The 19,913-nt window shown below is 46.8% G+C and overlaps 1 protein-coding gene across 1 annotated transcript in view; it reads right to left on the bottom strand.

Annotated features, from left to right (window-relative positions):
• FER1L6 (fer-1 like family member 6) overlaps positions 1-19,913 on the bottom strand; it is a 98,510-nt gene that overhangs the window by 38,825 nt on the left and 39,772 nt on the right. The window contains exons 16-21 of the mRNA XM_079795808.1: positions 19,338-19,457; positions 16,816-16,968; positions 9,803-9,980; positions 7,642-7,766; positions 5,353-5,487; positions 1,431-1,580 (exon numbers count right to left, since the gene is read on the bottom strand). Of these exons, the coding sequence (XP_079651934.1) occupies positions 1,431-1,580; positions 5,353-5,487; positions 7,642-7,766; positions 9,803-9,980; positions 16,816-16,968; positions 19,338-19,457 (861 nt within the window). The remainder of the gene's footprint in view (positions 1-1,430; positions 1,581-5,352; positions 5,488-7,641; positions 7,767-9,802; positions 9,981-16,815; positions 16,969-19,337; positions 19,458-19,913) is intronic.

Raw genomic sequence — 19,913 nt, 5'->3', positions numbered from 1 at the left:
TCTAGGTCCTGAGCGGAGAATTAAAGCTGAGTCTGAATTTTCAAGGCAGAGTCTGGGAGAAGAACAGGGCCATGGGCCAGGACGGGGATGACAGGGGTGGGAAGGAGGCAGCTAGCTTGGTCAGGGATGGGAAATAGAGATTATGAATTCCATTTGGGGCATCGAAACACCAAGGTACTAAATCCTTCTCCTAAGACGGGGGAGTGTTTCAGAAAAGGAGATGGAGAGGCTGAACAGACCATCGCAGATGAAAACTGAGAGCAGTGGGAGACAGATGAAGGCATTTCCAGCTCCTGTCTCTCAGCATGTACGAGATGCACAGGCAAAGACAGCTGCGCTGATGATCAAATTACTTTTTGAACAAGTAATCAAATGAGAAGTCCTAATGGAACCCTAATGAATTTTATCTCTTAGGCTGCTCGCCTCTGACAATGCTTCCTCTATTAACTCAGCTGTCAGCAGGCAGCAGGGTCTCACCTCTATGCTCAGCGTGGAGGAGGGAGGGGGAGAGGCGGACGTGGAATGGAGAGAGCCAGAGCCCTCGGAGGACCTGAAGGGGTCAGGAGGTCAGGCCCTCCGTGACAGACTAGGGGACTCACACTCAGCACTTCAGGAAGCTTCGTGTAATGAAAAGAGTGGTTAACTGAATCCAATTCAATTAACCTTGAGCCTCAGCTTTTCAGCTTCCTCTTTTTTTTTTTCATTACCTGCTGGTGTGGCTCAGTGGGTGAGCATCAACCTATGAACCAGGAAGTCATGGTTCAATTCCCAGTCAGAGCACATGCCCGGGTTGTGAGCTCGATCCCCAGTAGGAGTTGTGCAGGAGGCAACTGATCAATGATCTCTCCCATCATTTATGTTTTTATCTCTCCATCTCCCTTTCTCTCTGAAATCAATAAAAATATATTTTAAAAAAGTCAAATGTATTGGGGAAACATTGGTTAATAACAGTATATAATTTTCAGTTGTACAGATTATAATTTGCTGTGTGTGTACTACCTGTGAAATGGGAATCAGAATATTCCCATTCCTATCTCAGCAAGACGGAGGGAGGTCTGGAGTGATGAAAGGCGTGTGAGGCAGCAAACACAACGCTGGGCACATGGTAAGCCCCACAAATGTTTGCTCCCTTCCTCTTTGCTACCCTCTCATGGTCCACAGGCTGCTCAAGGACCTGCACAGACATTGTTGGCTGAACCCGTAAGAACAGTCCATCCTGGGATTCTACCTTCTAGCGCAGGGGCGCTGGGAATAGCCTGTGTTCTTGGGTGGCACCTCCAAGATCCCAGAAGGAGACACCTCCAGACCCAGGACAGCAGGGAGGGACCGGACACAGTTTCAAGGACGTGCCCTTCCGGGGAGGCCGCTTCCCTGGCCAGGTGGACTGGAGAGACATCGACCAGTGCGGGTGTCACCTCCACCTCACTCACCTGTAACAGCTCGAACACGGCCAGGAGGTCCCCTCCAGAGAGGTTCCCACAGAAGATGGGGTGATAGCACAGCCTGGGCGCCTCGTAGTCCTGGTCGGCCAGCTTCACGACAGGAGCAGCCACCGTGGCTCCCAAATATTCCGGCTTTCCCTGAGGCAGAAAAGAAGTGACTTTTGGGCCTGATTGCCACCTACCTGGTCCTAGGCTTCATCAGCACAATTTTGTAAACAATCTTCACAAAACCATCAGCCTCAGTATCTCCCTCTTGCTACCTCATACACCTTTCCAAGGACTGGGCTCCCAGGGAAAACTCTAATAGGATCACCTTAAGGATTCCCGGGCCCAAGACTATCTTAGGGGTTCCCTCTCCTCAGCATAGAGAGCTCAGTGGAATAAAGTTAAAATAATCATCTAGGGGAGCCCAGCCGGTGTGGCTCAGTGGTTGAGCTTTGACTATGAACCAGGAGGTCACAGTTCAATTCCCAGTCGGGTGCATGCCCAGGGTTGCAGGCTCAATCCCCAAAAGAGGGTGTGCAGGAGGCTGCCAATCAGTGGTTCTCTCTCATCACTTATGTTTCTATCTCTCTCTCTCCTTCTCCCTTCCTTTCTGAAATAAAAAAATATATTTTAAAAAAATAATCACCTAGGGTAGACTTGGAGGGGAAAAGGAGAAATAAGGTGGCACCAAACATTCCACAAGCTCTCCAGGGCAGGAAAATGTTGTGGTCAGGAATGTGAGCTTTGGGGTCTGGCAACCCTATGGCCTTGGGCCATTTTACTCAACCTTTTTTTAGCCTTATGCCTAAAATGTAATTCAAACTACTATCTGTTAATAAGGCCATGACGGTTGATGTAATGATGTATGTGCTTTGCACAGTGACTGGTATACAATGAGTGTTCAACTCATGGTAAGATGATGATGATGATGATGATGATAAAGGTCAATATGCTTAAGTAACAGAGCAGTTCTACACTATTTTTCTTGGTAGTAAAAGAGGGTGTTAACATATCTTTATATATAAAAGCCTAAGCGACCCTTAGGACCAGTTGCTATGACGTGCACTGACCACCAGGGGGAAGACACTCAATGTAGGAGCTGCCCCAACCTCCCTCGGCCCCTCCCCCCCCCCCCCCGGCCGGCAGCCCCCATTGGCTAAACCATTCCTAGAGACCTGCTTCTGGGTCAGGGTTTCATACATAGCAGAGAAGCTCTCTCACTGCAATCTATTGAAGGTCAGCCTTCGACACAAGGGTTTATCTTGCTCCCATCCACTTCCTTCCCCTGGGGGCCACTTCCTTCCCCAGGGAAGGAGGAGGGAAGGACTGGGGGAACTGCGCGGCTTCAGCATCTGTTCCTTCTGAGCCCGGGCCCCGGTGATTGTAGCCTCCTCTCCCGACCCCGCAGGGGCCTCGGGGCCTCGGCTGAGTCAGGGAACCAGGGGTGGGTGGCGGCGGAAGCAGCCCCTTTCCCAGGGGGGCTGAGGACTGGCTCCCTCCTCGGGGGCCAGCAGTCAACCTCCCGCCGCGGTCCCTCCCCGGCTGACATGCCTGGGGCCTCTGGTTTTTATTTTTATGTATGGAGTGGTCCATAAGTTTAAGAACTATTAGATGGCACCATCTCCTACTCTTCCCACACCTGCTCCCAGGAGCATGGGCCCACGCTCCCCCAGGAGCAGCATGGGGCCAGAGCCTGGGGCTGCTTTGCTTGCTGTTTATCTCAGGACCTCCTGGAATGTGAGCTCCATGCAGGCAGGGTTGCCTGTTTTATTCACTGCTGTGTTCCCCGGGCACAGGGCAAGCACTCGGTACATGTTTATGGAGTGAAAGCTGTTGGGTTAATGACTTCTGAAGTCCAAGGACAGCGCCCACATGCCCTTCTGGGGCTGGGGCTGGGTTTGAGCAGTTGCAGAGCTTCATTGCCTTGGGACTCATGAACCAGCATGTGGCTTGCTGGCTGTAGGAGGAAGACTGGGTGAGGTGGAAATGGGGGTTAGTTCAGCCACACTCAGAAACAGAGCCACCTGCTGGTATCCACTGGAAGGGTGAGACCTGTTTCTAATCTGGGTACAGGTAGGGCAGCTGAGGTGATGTGCCATATACTTATTTTGCCCATGATCTAGCTTAGAAGAATTAAAATCGGTCCTGGAAACAAAAGAGTAGACAGAAGACCAAGCAACAAATTTGCAAAATATGAACTCATTTCCTAGACAGCCAGCAGACCCCAACGAGAGCACCAGGACCGGAGGAAGGAGAGAAAGCTCTAGACTGAAATTGCACGTGTGGCAGAGTCAGAATCTCATCATCGGTGCAAACAGAATCTGTGCATGTCCACGTGCATCTCTCCAGGAGGAAAGTGCAAAACGCTCAGGAGTTTTCTCTCTCTTACGTTTCCTTTTCCTTTAGATGGGAGAATGGAAGCTTGTTTTTCCATAAACGGTTTGGCTTGGGGTGGGGCCCGAGAGCACAGAATAGAGATCTAGGGGGAGTCTGAACAGCAAAGGCAGCCAAGGGAAGCCCACAGAGCGGGCTGGTTTAGGGGGAGCTTTCAGAGATGCCTGATTGTTGTTACTGGTCTTCAAATAAAAATACTTAGGATTGGAACCATATTGTTAGGAACTAAATTAAAAAGGTGTGTGTTTTGTGACTGTCTCTATAGAAAATCTATACTATACTCCCAAGAGTAGAACTCACATTCCATAAATATATCTAGCTCCAACTTTCAGCTGGGGGGGTTGCACCGAGACTGAGATAGAGATAGAGATAGAGATAGAGATAGAGATAGAGATAGAGATAGAGATAGAGATAGAGATAGAGATAGAGATAGAGATAGAGATAGAGATAGAGATAGAGATGGAGATAAAGGAGGAGGAGGAAGAGGAGGAGGAGGAGGAGGAAGAGGAAGAGGAGGGGGAGGAATGGAGAAGTAGAGTATGTGTTTCTAAAAGCATACAGTTACACCAGCCATGCCCACATGTAGGTACAGAAACAGTAGGCACAGAAGGTTAGGTTCAAGTTCTGCCTCTGCCTCCAGCTAGCTGTGACCTTGAACAAGGCATTTGACCTTTCTGGGTCTCCTTTTCCTTCTCTAGGAAGCAAGAGGGCAATCTGTGCTCTCCAAGGTGCCTGCTCACCTTCTACAATTTTCCCATCCTAATTTCCTCATGACCTTGGATCAAGGTCACAGCTGCCAGGATGCTCTGAGGTGAAGAAGCTTTTCGGAACAGCTGTTGTATTTAATATATTTGTGCTTCTGCAACTTCCCGAGGAGGTAGAGACAGCAAATAAACAAACATTGCCTTTCATTTTAGACTTCTCAATTTAAAAAGATTTGATTTGTTATTTTTAAAAAAAATCTCCAGTAAGCTTTTGAATCTATCCAATGTTTCAGAACACAGACATCTTTGGAAAGGAAGAGGTCTGGTCAACATCATAACAAAAAATGGGATAGAGATGAATGCATTGTTGCAGGTTTCGGAAGCAACAGCCAAGAAAAAAATAAAGACCCAGCTACAAAGGCTGAATTGGTGACAATACCCATCCATTCCCTTCCAGCCAGGCGAGATCAGTAAACACCTCCTGTTTTTAAAAGGCATGGACATTGTCATTATGCAGCAATGGGACATGGAACCAGCTGGGGCTGGGCACACGTGGGGGTTGCGCTATAAAGTATCCTATTCCTGAACCCGTGTGTGACAACCGAAGCTCTGTGACCCAGATCCTATTATAATTGCAATGTAAAGGGAACTCTAGTGAAAAACCCTTTAGTGCAGCAAATGGTCACCACCCATTTTCCTGGTCCTGCAATTCACTGCTTTCCCGGGTGGGGATTGCTGCCAGGCACGTCTGGGTCCTGAGCAGTAACAGGCTGGTTAAATAACGTAAGTAAAACAAAGCGCGGTCAGCACTGTCCTGGGCCGCTCACCACCGCGTCGCTGTCATACAGCTCCACCACCACCAAGGGCGGGGACTCCTCCAGCTCCCTGTGGTCTCCATGCAGCACCAGGTCATTGAACAGCAGCATTTGGTTCCAGGTCGGAGAGAGGGTCTGGGAAATGACCTGGAAGGTGGGGCGGAAAGAAAAGTGAAAGATCACTCAGCCAGGGTGTGAGGGTTCCGAGGTGCATTCAGTGGATACCTATGAATGGCAAAGAGGGCACATCCTCGCCATCACTGCTCACTCACTCCACATTCACGGGACAGTGTGAACCGATGCACTTCTAAGTGCTAGATGCTTGTGGGTGAAAAGATCCCTGCCCTGCAGACGCTTAAACAAGTTTTAGGGGTAGAACCCCTATGGTGTTTAACACCCTGAGCATCTAATACGTCATTTCAACTCCATCCTCCTTCGCTGAGCACTCACTCTGTGCCAGCTGCTGCCCTTCACACGCACTGCCTCTGGGAGGTGCACCCAGTGATCCATTCGTATGACAGACCAGGAAACTGAGGCTCACATGTCAAGAGCCAAAAGTGGCAGAACTGAGATTTGACCCGGAGCTCTGGTACCAAAGCCCAGGCCGCCAAACTCAACCTTATCAAGCAGACGCTAATATTGTCTCCATTTTATGGAAGGGCAAACTGAGGATGGGGGATATCTGGTGATTCTTCACTTGTGAGCAAATACAATTTTGTTATCAAATCCTCTCTCTCAGGACAGGAAGCAGAGCATTCTGCACTCTTCTTGTTTTCACGCTCATTCTTTAGAATGGAGTCACTTCCTTCTGAGGTCTCTCTCGACTTCCCTCCTAGACAGAGCTAAGCCCTCTCTTCAGCGCCTCTTTTTTTTTTCTTTGAAGAGAGAGGGAAAGACAGAGAAATATTTTTAAAAAATTTATTTCTTTATTGATTTCAGAGAGGAAGGGAGAAGGAGAGAGAGATAGAAACATCAATGATGAGAGAGAATCGTTGACCGGCTGCCTCCTGCACACCCCCCAACCTGGGATTGAGCCCGCAACCCAGGCATGTGCCCTTGGCTGGAATCGAACCCGGGACCCCCCAGTCCGCAGGCCGACGCTCTATCCACTGAGCCAAGCCGGCCAGGGCTCTTCAGCGCCTCTTGGAGGCCCAGCAATTCAGGGTTTTTCACACGGTAGCTGTCTGTCCAGAGGACTGCCTGTCTCCACGCCCAGATCACACAGTATGCAGGGCAGGGGCTGGCCCCCCCTGCCCCCCTCCCACTCCCCTGAGCCCAGCATGGGGCCTGGCACAGAGCAGACACCCCACAGGCGCTGGTGAAGAGGACACCCCGCTGGTTCACATTATGATCCCAGTCTGCATGTCATAAATCAAAATGCAATCTCACCCGTCAACCAGATCACGGCCTCACTTTGGGAAGAAATGTCAGCCTTCGTAACATCAACCAACGTAATGGCCACCATTCATCAATCACCTATTCTCTTAACTCTGCTTCTTCACAGTGCCCTATTTTAAGATGGCAGACCAAGGTTTAGTGAGTCAATGCAGCTAGAAAAGAGATGAGCTGGGATGAAACCTCAGGTCTCTTTGTGTCCTCTGTCTTCACTCCCAGAGACAAGCAAATCCTTTACGGAGCTTCCCTCTCTCAGAACAGCCCATCCTTAGCGAACAGAGTAGGTCCTAGCAAATGCAATCCGATGAGCAAGCCTAGTGGACTTGCGCCGATTAAGAACCCTTTTCATATTTCCGCACTCAGGGTACAGAAAAGGGAGAGAGCACAGAGGAAAGGATCCATCTCCATCAGGCCTCACAGCATCCACCAGGAAGTTGTATTTTGCAGAAGAAAGACACACTGAATTGCAGGGATGTTGAAAGTACACACAGCCTCCCTGGCTGGTAAGTGCAAAGCGTCAGGCCAGCCTAGGCTTCCGGTCCGAAAAGCTGGAAAACCTCCCCCACCAAGACCCCTCAGTAACACTGGGTCTGTGTGCTGACTTCCCGTTCATTCATTCCCCACCGAACTTGGCCTTGTGCCTGGCACTCCAGCAGGAGCCCTCGGTGCCAGGTTCAGCTTTTCCTGCCACCCTCCCTTTGCCTCGGGGACTTGCTCTCTTGGCTGCAGGACAGCAGGTCACACTGGAACAACAGACCTCGTGTCCGTCCTTCCGTGCTTTTGAGTCTGAAACACCTACATGCCCAGAGACACGGGAATTTGCCATGTGCCCCTGCCTTTTCTTTCCCAGGGCCTGCTGCGGATCGGCCGTGGCCCAGGAAGAAGGCAGGCGGCTGCCCTGGTTACCTTTGTGGTCTGGCAGTGGGAAAGGAACGTGACTTTGGCAAAAGGGTCTGAAAGTCCGTTGCTGTCAGCCGCGATGAGGCCCCGGGCTTGGTACATGTGCGCCCTCAGCTGGAAGATATGCCGGTCTGTGGACAGATAGCGGAAAGGGCGGCGTTAATGGGCTTCTAGGCGTGTGGGTGTCTGTGTGCGACGTGCAGCTGCGGCTGTATGCAGAGAAAGACCATGGAGCCACGGCACCACCAGCCCCTGAGACCGAAATGGATGCAGGAAAGAGGTGGTGTTGACGGCACTCAGGAGCCAGGCATTCTCCCTGGTGCTTTCACAACAACCCTGTGAAGTACATATAATTACCTCCATCCTACAGATGAGGGAAATGGCTCACAAGAGGGCTAAGATACTTTTCCAAGTTCACAGAGCTAAAAAAAAAAATGCCCAGAGCCTGGGTTTAATTTCTATCACATTCAAAATCACCTTCTCTTTCTAAAATACCACATTTTAATTCCTAGTAAGTCTTCTGTTTCCACTGGTGTGTGTGTGTGTGTGTGTGTGTGTGTGTGTGTGTGTGTGTGTATGTGAGAAACAGGTTTCTCTACAAATGGTTTTTGCTTCAATAAAGTCTTAACTCATCCATTCATCTACTCATCCATTCAGCCAGCCAAGGTCATTTTGAGCACCTACTGTGTACCAGGTACAGTTCTGGTCTCTGAAGGTTCTGAAGTAGTTAAGACAGCCCCTGCCCTTGGAGAGGTCCAGGGAGAGAGGGTAACAGATCACAAAACACTGCAATCACAGTGACAGGAGACAGGACCAAGTGTTCTGAGAGAGATACAGACAGAGGACATGGGAGGTTAAAGGCTGGAGCGAGCACACCTGTTTGACGGGATGGGAAGCGAAGAGAGGGCCGCAGTGGAGGTAGAGCAGGATTCAATGGGGGAAGGCCAAGTTGAGAAGTTCCCAGCAGGGAAAGTGTACTACTATGTCACTCCATGAAACATGCTGCAGAGGGCCAGAAAGCTCTGGGGAGAGTCTCTCCTCTCCTCTGATTGTTAGTAGCTGGACCGACTGGGTACCTTGGGTCGCTAGAGGTAGTGTCTATAACAAGAAGATAACCTGATTTGGGTATTTTTCTCCCAAAAATAAAACTCTAAGGACAGGATGGAAAGCAGTGGAAACAAAGCAAGTTCTGGAGATTGTTTGCTCCATCAGTTACTAGCTGTGTGATTTGGGGCAATTTCTAAGCATCTCTGATACATCCTTTGTGACTCTGCAAAATGAAGCCACCCAGGGCTGATGTGAGAAACAAGTTAAATCTTCTGTATAAACTGTAGGGCACAATGCTTGGCAGGTGGTAGGTGTTCTCTCCAGAAGCTTGTCTTCTCTGACTGTTGAGCCCTTAGTAGTCAAGGTCAACCACCATCAGAGGAGCTTTGTCCGACAAAGGAAACCCGGCTCAATTCAAAACTCAGCTTCTGGCGAAGTGGAGATAAAACTGTGCTACTCTATCCGAATTCGGCAGCTAGAGATCCTGCCAATTGAAGCAATTTGGAAACAAGCAAAATGCAACTGAAAGGCATTAATATTTATAACAAAACTTAAGTATTATGAAAATGTAAACAGGATAGCAATCATGAAAAATATCTACAAAAGAGAAAGGATTATTAAAGCAATCTGAATTTCTAGAAGCAGCCAAGTCAAGAAGCAAGCTAGAGAAACATGCTGACTCACTGATACCAGTTTCCCTGGGTCCTTCCTGGGAAATGTACATGCCTGCTGTTGACAGATCAAAACCCCGATGCCATGTAAAAGGGAAAATCTGCTTTAGTTCCACAGGTCATAGCAACAGAAAACTCACTGATATGTACTGAAAATACATTGTTCACTTAAAATCCAAACTCAACCTACATAGTCTGCCTACAAAGAAACAAATTCTTTCCATTAACAAAAATACAAATTTTCATTTGAGATGTGTCTAATGACTTCACTTTATTCTTTTAGATCAGATATTGGAAGGTCAGGAAGAAAACTTAGAAACTCTATTAAAAGAAGGCAAGGAAGTTGACCTTAAAATAATGCACAAGCAACATGCATGTCTCCTTCCTCACTGTTTTCTCAGAAGCCCACCAGAGACACCTTATGAGCCTCTGCCCAGCAGGCAGCATACCTTGGTAGATCAGGTTGGCTGGAGGTTGAGTGGGGCCAGCCACTTTGGAGGACATTTCTGTTTCATAGCCGGCTGGCAAGTTGTCCAAAATGGCACTGGAGTGTCTGGCCGAGCCCAGCCACAGGTACACGTCGACTTTCGCTTGCACCGACCAGCCAGCTGGCCGTTTGCTAGGAAGCTGCGGAGAGGTTACAAGGAAGCCCACCTCATTAGAAAGAGCTGATTAGGGGCCCTGCTCTTTGAGAAACGAGGTCCTTCCGGGGTCCCTAGGGACACATCCAGGGGGTGTTCAGAGAGTGGTTCTCAGGAGCTCATCTGGTAGCAAAATGAGACCAATGACCCCAGTTGCCACGATGCACAGCCCCGGAGGTGGATGCAGTTTCAGTGGGGCCTGAAGCTCCAACAGGCACTGTGTTACACATTTCTGATCCCTGCCTCATTTAAACCTCACAGGCAGGTATGGTTATTGCCCCCATTTTATAGATGAAAAAACTCAGGCTCAGAGAGGGTAGGCGAGTTTTCAAAGAACATCCAGCTTTTAAGGGACAGAGCCAGGACTTGAACCCAAGAGAGATGACTTCGGGTCTAGACTCCAGTCTCTGACCCCCACCACCTGCCTCTTCCCACGCTGAGTTGAAATTTCCCTTCCCAGACCTTCCAAGTCCCTGGAGCTCCAGCGACAGCCTCTACCCCTTGGCTTCAGTCAGAAGAACTCAAATGCTTCTTCCATAGGCCAAGCCTCCACATGCTTGAAGAACCTACCTGCTCCACCCTGTTCTTTCCTCCCGCTAAATACTTCTCACTCCTTCCCCCTTCCTCATGCAGTGTGGTTTCTAATCCCCTCACCCATCACCAGGAGTAGGAGACTCCTTGCCCCCATCTAAGGAGACCCTGGCCCCAGACGTGGCTGCATTCAGGATCGCTGGCAAGGCCTTCGCTCTGAGAATGGCAACCTGTCCATATTTTGTTGGCCCTTCTACGTGGCTTTCCTTAGTTTTCTTAGGATTCCCTATCAGTATTGCCCTCTTCCTTCTGCTCCACTTCTTTTCCATAGAGAATCACAAACTCCTACGATGAGAGGGTACGACTTGCTCTGACTTTTCCAAGGCGCCCCGTGGAGAGCCCCTGAACCCAGTATTGAGCATAGTTGTTCACTTTCTTATCTTGCTCTGTGGGTGCCGTAAGTGGATTTTCAGCAACTTAATTCAGCAACTCTGACAAGTGCCTCTAGGAATTGCTGAGGGAGTAGGGTCAGGAGGGCATCTCAGGGACCAAGACAGAGTCCTTGCATCTGGACAGGAGACCAGCTTTCATTCACTTTCTCAAATGCAAAGTCAAGTGAAATGCTACGGGAGCAGAGAAGTGGCAGTAGGTACTTCCATCCCTTCTTTAAGACTCAGTACTTTGGAATTGGACCACTAGAGAAGGCACCCCAGGAAGAGGGAAGTGCATGAACAAAGACACGGGGCAGGAACTGACAGTGGTGATATGGGCTAACATTTACTGGTAGTGAGTGCTTACTCTGTGCCAGGGACGGTGTTGCTGAGAGCTTTCAGAAAAGAAAGAGCTGGGACAGAGAATGACACTGACAAGGCTGAAGAATCCTGCTGGTTATGTGGAGGAGTTTGGGTTTGATTCTTTAGAGAGTGGGATATGTTCTTTATTCAGCTTACAAATAGGGTAAAAGGTCATTTTCTTGTTGGTAAAGACAACCACTCTGCAACTTATAATCCTAAAATTTATAATAAGACAAATAATTCTCAATTCATCACTTCTATAATAATAATAACAATAATAGCTAAGATGCATTAAGCACTTGTTCAATAAAACAAATATTTATTGAGAGCCTAAGGTTATTTTGTTGTAATAAAAGCAATCCCTCTGCCATTTGTAGATATCACAGTGATGTCCCTAATGCCGAAAAGAGGGCTTGGCACCCAGGAAGCACTCAGTAAATATTTGTTGAATTATTTTTCTAATAATAATGTATAACTTTATTGTGTGTGTTTTAACAATAAAGATATGGAGGTTCAGAGTGGTTAAGACAATTGTCCAATGTCAAGGGTAGAGCTAAGACTCAAGCCTGCTCTACCTGGTTCAGACCCCATACTCTTAGTCAGTGGTCCTCACACACTGATGTGTATACCAGTGCATAAGTTACCTGGGCATCTGTTTAAAATGTAAATTCTGATTCCGTAGGACTGGGTTAGAGTTTGAGATTCCACATTTATTTCTCCCTGTTGGTGCTGATCCTGCTGGTCTACCCACCACAGTTTTAAGTATTTAAGTACCAAGACTCCTAACTTACTACGTTGCATTGCTCCAGGCTGGTCTGATATACTTTGCTTCTTGAAATAAAACAAACAAACCAAAAAAAAAATGCATTCACTTCTACTGCTATGAAATGTGTGTGTGCGTGTGTGCGTGTGTGTGTGTGTGTGTGTGTGTGTGTGTGTGTGTGTGTTTGTATTCATGGTCAGAACCAAAAGCTCAGCTAACATCTTGTGAAAACGTTACACAAGAACCAATGTTGCATTCCTAAGTTTGCAGGTTTATGCATCCTTTTTAACATCCATAAATTGATGGAAGAAGATCTGACTTTGGTTGGTGGGCACACAATGCAATATACAGATCATGTATCATGGAATTAAACGCTCAAAACCAATATAATCTTATTAACCAACTAGAGGCCCTGTGCACAAAATTCGTGTGTGTGTGGGGGGGAGGGGTGTCTCAGCCCAGCCTGCACCCTCTCCAATCTGGGACCCCTCAGGGGCAGTTGGACATCCTTCTCACAATCAAGGACTGCTGGCTCCCAACTGCTCGCCTGCCTGCCTTCCTGATTGCCCCTAACTGCTTCTGCCTGCCAGCCTGAACACACCCTAACCACTCCCCTGCCAACGTGATTGATGCCTAACTGCTCCCCTGCCAGCCTGTTTGCCCCTAACTGCCCTCCCCTGCAGGCCTGGTCCCCCCAACTGCTCTCCCCTGCAGGCCTGAGTCCCCCACAACTGCCCTTCCCTGTAGGCCCGGTCACCCCCAACTTCCCTCCTCTGCTGGCCTGGTCACCCCTAACTGCCCTCCCCTGCAGGCTTGATCGCCCCCAACTGCCCTCCCTTGCAGGCCTGGTCCCTCCCAACTGCCCTCCCCTGCTGGCCTGATCACCCCCAACTGCCCTCCCTTGCTGGCCATCTTGTGGTGGCCATCTTGTGTTCACATGGGGGCAGGATCTCTGACCACATGGGGGCAGCCATCTTGTGTGTTGAAGTGATGGTCAATCTGCATATTACTCTTTTATTAGATAGGATAAAGGTCTGGTGCATGGGTGGGGGCCAGCTGGTTTGCCCTGAAGGGTGTCCCGGATCAGGGTGGGGTTCCCTTGGGGCATGGGGCAGCCTGGGCGAGGGGCCTGTGGTGGTTTGCAGGCCGGCCACGCCCCCCCGGCGACCCAAGCAGAGGCCCCGGTATCTGGGACTTATTTATCTTCTACAATTGAAACTTTGTAGCCTGGAGCAGAGCCAAGTCTCCTGCTCGCTCCATGGCTGCTGCCATTTCTGTTGGAATTTATTTATCTTTTATAATTGAAACTTTGTAGCCTTAAATGGAGGCCTGGGCCGGCCAGGGCTGCAGAAACTTGGCTTCCTCCATTGCCAGGGGCAACCCTAGCCTCTTGCTCTCTGCAGCTCCGTGGCTGCCGCCATTTCTGTTGGAATTTATTTATCTTCTATAATTGAAACTTTGTACCCTTGAGTGGAGGCCTGGGCCCGCCAGGGTGTGTGGAAAGCTTGGCTTCCTCCATCGCCAGGGAAACCCAAGCCTCCCTCCTGCTCGCTCAGTGGCCACAGCCATCTTGGTTGGGGTTAATTTGCATACTCACTCTGATTGGCTGGTGGGCATGGCTTGTGGGTGTAGCAGAGTGATGGTTAATTTGCATATTACTCTTTTATTAGATAGGATGTCACCCCAATAAATTTAATTAAAAATAAAAATAAATTTAAAAAACAAAGTGAAATACACAAATTGAAATTGCTTGCAAGACAATGCAGAGTCTCACTGAAGTATCCAAGTTTGAGTGCACGCAGTATTACCGGGCACCACGCTAGGTGCTTGCAGCAGCCTCATCCCATCTTTAGCTTCACAGGCATTTCCAGCCTCAGTGTGTCTTCCCCTGCCTCCTCCTCTTCTCCCTCTCCTGTCTCTCATGAGCCCCTGTAGCCTGACCAACCATAGCGACTTCTTTCTTTTTGAGAATAGCATGGCAAGGCAGGGGGAATAAACAGAGAACAATAAAGAATGCAAAAGCACATTGAAAAACTGTGATCACCAATATATAAACACTTCATGAGACAGAAGGCTAAAGTTTTCACCTCTCCCATGCCTCACTCACCTCCCCTGGGGTCCTGGTGAATGCCCATTGGCTTAAAAGAAAGAGAAATCTTGGCAAGTCAGAAAAGGGAGAGAAGGATGCTAATTCACATGAGCTGTGTTGAAGTTGGTTCCATCAGTGTTAGTAAGAGAAAAGTTTGTTTGCCTTTGGAAGTTTCACTCTGGCAGGACCCAGACACCACTTTCTGCTGCTCCCAGGGAAAGCAGGATGGAAAGCTAGAGGCCTGAGAAGAAGAGACTGGCCCAGGGTGCGGAGCAGAAGACAGGCTAGAGATGGGGACGAGAATGAGAAGGGGTCTCCAGAGTTAATGCCCGGTGAACTGGCACAGAGAGACAGAGCATCACCTTCTGGCTGGGCTCTAAGTGCATACCAAGAGTTTCCTTTTGGTAATGAATGAATGTCCTTTTCTTCCCTTTGGCCACTAGGGGCACTGTGGGTATGAGACTGAGGGGGAGAACTCAGCTTTTGGTGGATGGTGGATTGGGCAGAGCTCAACGAATTCTGTTCCAGCATTGTTAGTAGCATTATGCATATGTTTACATTAGAGAAGAAGAAAGACCATGGAACCAGGGACCACGAAAGCCTGGTTGCCATTATGGGTTTACCATTCCTCAGCCATGTGTGTTCAGATGAGGCACCTTCGCTTCCTTAGATTAACATTCCCCAATCTGGGCTCCTAAGGACGGTAGCTTCCTAAAATTTATAAATAGCTATTCTAGACGAATACGATTGGCAAGCTTGGACTGTAAACATCAAAGATGTTTCCTGACTGCAGGACTTCTCAGAGCCTTTGTGGGAACTGGGAAAGTCCAAGAGAGGGATTCAACTGTAACCTCCCAAATGTGTTTGAACAAGAATATTTATGGAGCCACTCAAAGCATAGCAGTTCTGTAAAATAAACTTTGAGCAAACTATGGCCTGGAAGTTTTAGTTTTACATTCTATCCTTTGTCTTATTGCACTTCCTAATTCTCAGCTGAGAGTCGGGAGTGAGTGGCAGGCGTGTGGAGCCTTTGTCTCCCTGGCACAGCTGGAGCTTTTTTCAGATTTACCAGTTCAGTGAAGAGAAGAGTAGAAAGGGAAGTGAAGGGAGAGGGTTAAAAGCAGGGGCGACAATCACCACAGGACTAAAAATAGTTCTGCTGAGTCATCTTATCAAGATGTGTCATCATGTCTGTAGGATTGAATTCAACAAAATTTACAAAGCTATCACCCCGAGCAATCCTAATGGCAGAAGGAAAATACAGATAAAGAGTAAACCAAGGTTCTCAATCCTGAGTTATGCCTACCGGCAGGCTTTATTTGACAGCCGTTCTTTGTTCTCATTTTAAATAATGCCAGGATACATCAAAATATTTAGGAGGGAGCAACAGCCCACTGATTTTGTTATTTTTAGCACAGGGCCTTTGGAAATGATTTGCTATTTTTAAGATAAATGTTTCTTGTGGATGGAGAAAGCTGAAGAGAAATCCTGATATTTGTGGTGAACAACTTGCATGAAAATTTCCTTTTACAGTTATAATTTTATGTTCTTTTCTGTCATGTGTGTAAAATGATTTTTAAACTTGCCCCTGTAAAGGCAGCACACAATTCCAGAAACATCCTCTGGATGTTGGAGGCCCATCTGTTTGAATGCCAGTGTTTATTGGGTGATTACAATAAATAATCCTATCTAATAAAAGGGTAATATGCAAATCAACCATCACTCCGTCACAAAGATGGCAGTGCCCATAGCCACAAGATGACAGTGCCCAGTCCTCTCAGCCCCACCAGAGTCCCCCAGTCCCAGGGGGCAGCTGCTGAGAGTGGGCAGTATGAGCGGCCTGGCGGAATGCTTGCTTCATCGCCCCAGCGATGAGGCAAGCGTTCCACACCCAGCCGCGGATGGGCCTCTGGGCCGCGGGGGGCCTCTGGGCAGCGGGTGCGGAGCGGCCAGGCCCCGCAGAGAGCTACTGGTGCACAGATTCATGAGCAGGGCTACTAGTAACTTTATAATTAAGGCAAAATACCCAGGGTCTCAAATCTTAAGTTAGAGACAGTAGAATCCATCCAGAGATCATTCCTATGGGTGTCCAATCCTAAGGCATTGGGGGGCCCTGTCTTTATAAAGGGAGCAGGGACCCAATTGAAAAGACTAGCAGAGTTTTATAATTTAAAGCCACCAGCAATCCTGAAATAGTAGTTCTGTGGAATATAAACCTCTTCTCTTGCCGTTTTCTTTGAAATCAATTTTTAAAATACAGAAGAACTTCTGTGAAAAATAAATGCCATGGACAAGTTACATAAGATAATAGGTAGAGAGGAAACTAATAGAAAAATATTCATTCTTCCTAGTAATCAAAGCAGTAAAAATTAAAATAACCTTGAGGTGCACTCACTAGATTAAAAGAGAAAACTTATATGTGTCTGGTGAGATAGAAATTGGAAAATATTCAGTGTCAAGCCAGTCTGTGGAACCACAATTTAAGTCAAGAGGGGGCAAGGGATTCCAGTTGTCCTCAGACCTTAGAAAGTGTTGGGGAAGCATCAGAGATATGGACACACAGTAAGAATGCTGAGTGACCCAGGAAAAACAGAGATTTCTCATCAGACACAAGGTTTTGATTCAAAAAATAATGCAGACTTACTTTGAGGAAATGAGTCTTGATGGTTCCACAGTATTTACCCATCTGCTCCCTGACAGGGGAGTAGAGCAGGTCTTTGGAGGCGATGCGGGCATAGGCCACTCTCTTGTTGTTGCTGAGCATCCAGAGGAAGACATCGGGGATGGTGTGCTGTGGCTGTAGGGATGGAGGGGAATGGATTTGATAGGTTGGTATTTAACAACTGCACGTCCGGAGTTCTCCTATCCTGTTCTCCTTCTGCAGAGCAAACTCTGTGACTTAACCCACCCAGGTACTTAAAACATCTCTGCAATCAAGCAGGTGTAAGTGTACCTTCTTTGAAAAAAGGAAGCTTTAGGTCACGAATTAGCAATAAGGTAAACCCATCTGCCAAACTGCTCACTGTGCTTGAAGGAAACACAAATTGGACCAAAGATTTGGCATCTTTAGTGGCCTGCTTTTCTCCATCTGCTGAACAAACATTTTCTACACCTTCCCATGGATTTTTTTTTTTTTAGTCTTGTAATAGTGATTTAGCTTCAAGCACTGGGTCTCCTAAGAACCAGGTAACATTTCCAGAATCTTCAAAGAAAAAAAACAAAACTCCATGAATGTCTTTCCATTTACTCTCGGAAGGGAAAACAGTTCCACAGGGACTTTGGGCCTAAACTATGATCGCAAGCATTTTAGCTCCATGTGAAGTGTTTATTCAGGAGAAACTTGACTGAACTACACAGAAAATTAGACTTTAGAATTGAGCTATTCAATGGAGGAACTGCAGAATTCCTCATCAAGAGGCCCATTGTGTTATGAGTGTCTGAAATGTACATTTCGGAACCCACGCAGCTTCAGAAACAAAAGGGAAGTATATTGTCATAAACGAGGCTTCAACATTCCTGGGCTGGAAGCAGGTGCTCTGTATTTTGAAATCCCCAGTGGTCTTGTATACCTGGCACCCTCATCACGTATCCCTTCTCTCTTAATATGGAAACAAACATCCCTGTGGACACTTTCCTGGCCACAGGATTGGTCAATCAGAGAGCTGAGGCCCTGGTGCCTGGTTTGAACTTTCTGGATGATTATTAAAATCCCTGCATCTACTAAAAGGACTGCCTGTCTCACTGTTTATTATGCCTTCAGAGAATAATTGATTTGCAACAAGAAATATAACTTTTGAGAACCAAAGAAGCAGTAAATCTGTGCTTCTTCCTGCAACCTTCCCATACAAAACCTCGTGTCTGACAGAAGCAAACATGAGGGCATTTTTATTTACTAGTGGCTCGGTGCACGAATTTGTGCACATTGAAAGGAAAATAATAAGAGGAAATATTTTAAATATCACTATTCGCCCTTTCTCTATAATAGAAGTGTCAACCAAATTCACGATCAACAATGACAGATCAAAACACATGCGTGCGATTGGTGCCAGTGAGAGCTTTATATGTATAGCACATGCACAAGTCAACTTAGCCTTTTATAAATATAGAATAAACTAGCTTAATTAGACCTGCTTTCTGATGTAGCTAAACTTTTTCCAGCCCAGTGAAACACCCCAACTTCTCTTTCAAGTAATTATCAGCAACACAGCAGTAAATATCAACACGAAGCAGATTATTATTGTAGATCACGCAGGGAGAACAAAGGGTAAAATATTTAACTGCAGCAGTGTTTGACTATATTCTGTGCAGTGAGAAAACCTGAAGTCATTTTCAAGGCCCACCAGTTCTTACTTCTTTTCAGTCAGGCCGAGTTTCTAAGCTTTCTAAATCTCCGTTTTTTGGTTAATGAAAAGAAAATAGGATTCCACCGAGTCTCCTATCTATCTACTCCAGGACTTCTGTGAGGATCAAATGAGATGAGGCACGGGAAAACACTTCACAGACATTTAGTTACAGTGTGAAATGTTTCCACCTGGCTATAAAGCCTGGGCTGAAGAAACTGCAATGAGGCTAGTTGTCAGTAGGGAGAGGAAGCCGGTCATTGCTAAGTGACATCATTACCTGGACGGACAGTTAGCATATTAGTCTTTTATATATAGAGAGTGTGTTTGTTTCTTTGGGGGCGTATTTTTAATTATATAAGCAATATATAAATATATCCTTGTAAATAACTCAAATAATAAAAGTGATCAAATAAATGTATAATAATGGCCTTTTTAGATCATTCTAGAAGTCATCAGAAGATAATGGTTATGACTAACTTAACAATGAGAAGCTGACTTGACCTTTACTGAACATGAGTTTCGATCCTCTGTTGAAAACTTATCAAAGATCATGTGCTAATTTTGACTTTTCTTGAGTCCATTAAGGAACATGCTTTTTACTTCTGCTGAATATTCAAGCTTCATTTTTTAAAAAATCAATAAAGCTATAGATGTTTGGCTTAATTTTAAAATCTCCTTTTTCACCCCTAAAATAATAGTGCCTGCTCAGCTCAGCAGAGTTCAGGAACAATATTGCTCTTTCATTGTTATCCAACATTCAGACCTCACTGGGAGAACACCCAGTCGAATCTTCCTAATGAGGCTCGCTATTAGAGTTGATTACCTCGTCCACAAGAAAGCGGATTTTTTCCACAAAATTTTGGGCTTCGTGGATCATTTCATCAAGTGATAACTTTTTCTTCTGCTGCTGAATGATCCCTTTGGCCTTCTTGGCCATCGCATCCTAAAACAAGACAAGAATCAATGCAGATTTTTCTAGAAATCTGGACAAGCACTGCCCTCTTGTAGGAGAATCCTGAAGGTGTTCATAAGCTCCACAATGAGCCACTCATGGGGCTATTTCAGGGCCTGCCACTAAGTGTGCTGCTCAGTTAGTAAAAATTTCATAGGAGTATGGAGGCAGTGAACAGCATCTCACTTCCCTTTGACAGATGAGAAATTGAGGCCCAGAAAAGTCAGAGTCTCTCAAGGTCCCATAGCTCTGGTAGACAAGACCTGAATCTAGGGTTTCTGATACTAACAACAACTATAATAATAGCAGCTAAAATGTACTGAGCTCTTACTCTGTGCTGGGCAATGTTCTGACTGCTGTGTTAATCCTCATAGCAACCATAGCCACCTTAGTGACTAGGGTAGGAACTATTTTTTTTTTTTAAATATATATTTTATTGATTTTTTT

This window comes from Cnephaeus nilssonii (assembly GCF_951640355.1).
Source record: "Cnephaeus nilssonii genome assembly, chromosome: 18".
Lineage (NCBI taxonomy): Eukaryota > Metazoa > Chordata > Mammalia > Chiroptera > Vespertilionidae > Cnephaeus > Cnephaeus nilssonii.
Note: the sequence above shows the minus strand (reverse complement) of the source record. Positions and strands in the feature narration are given on the sequence as shown.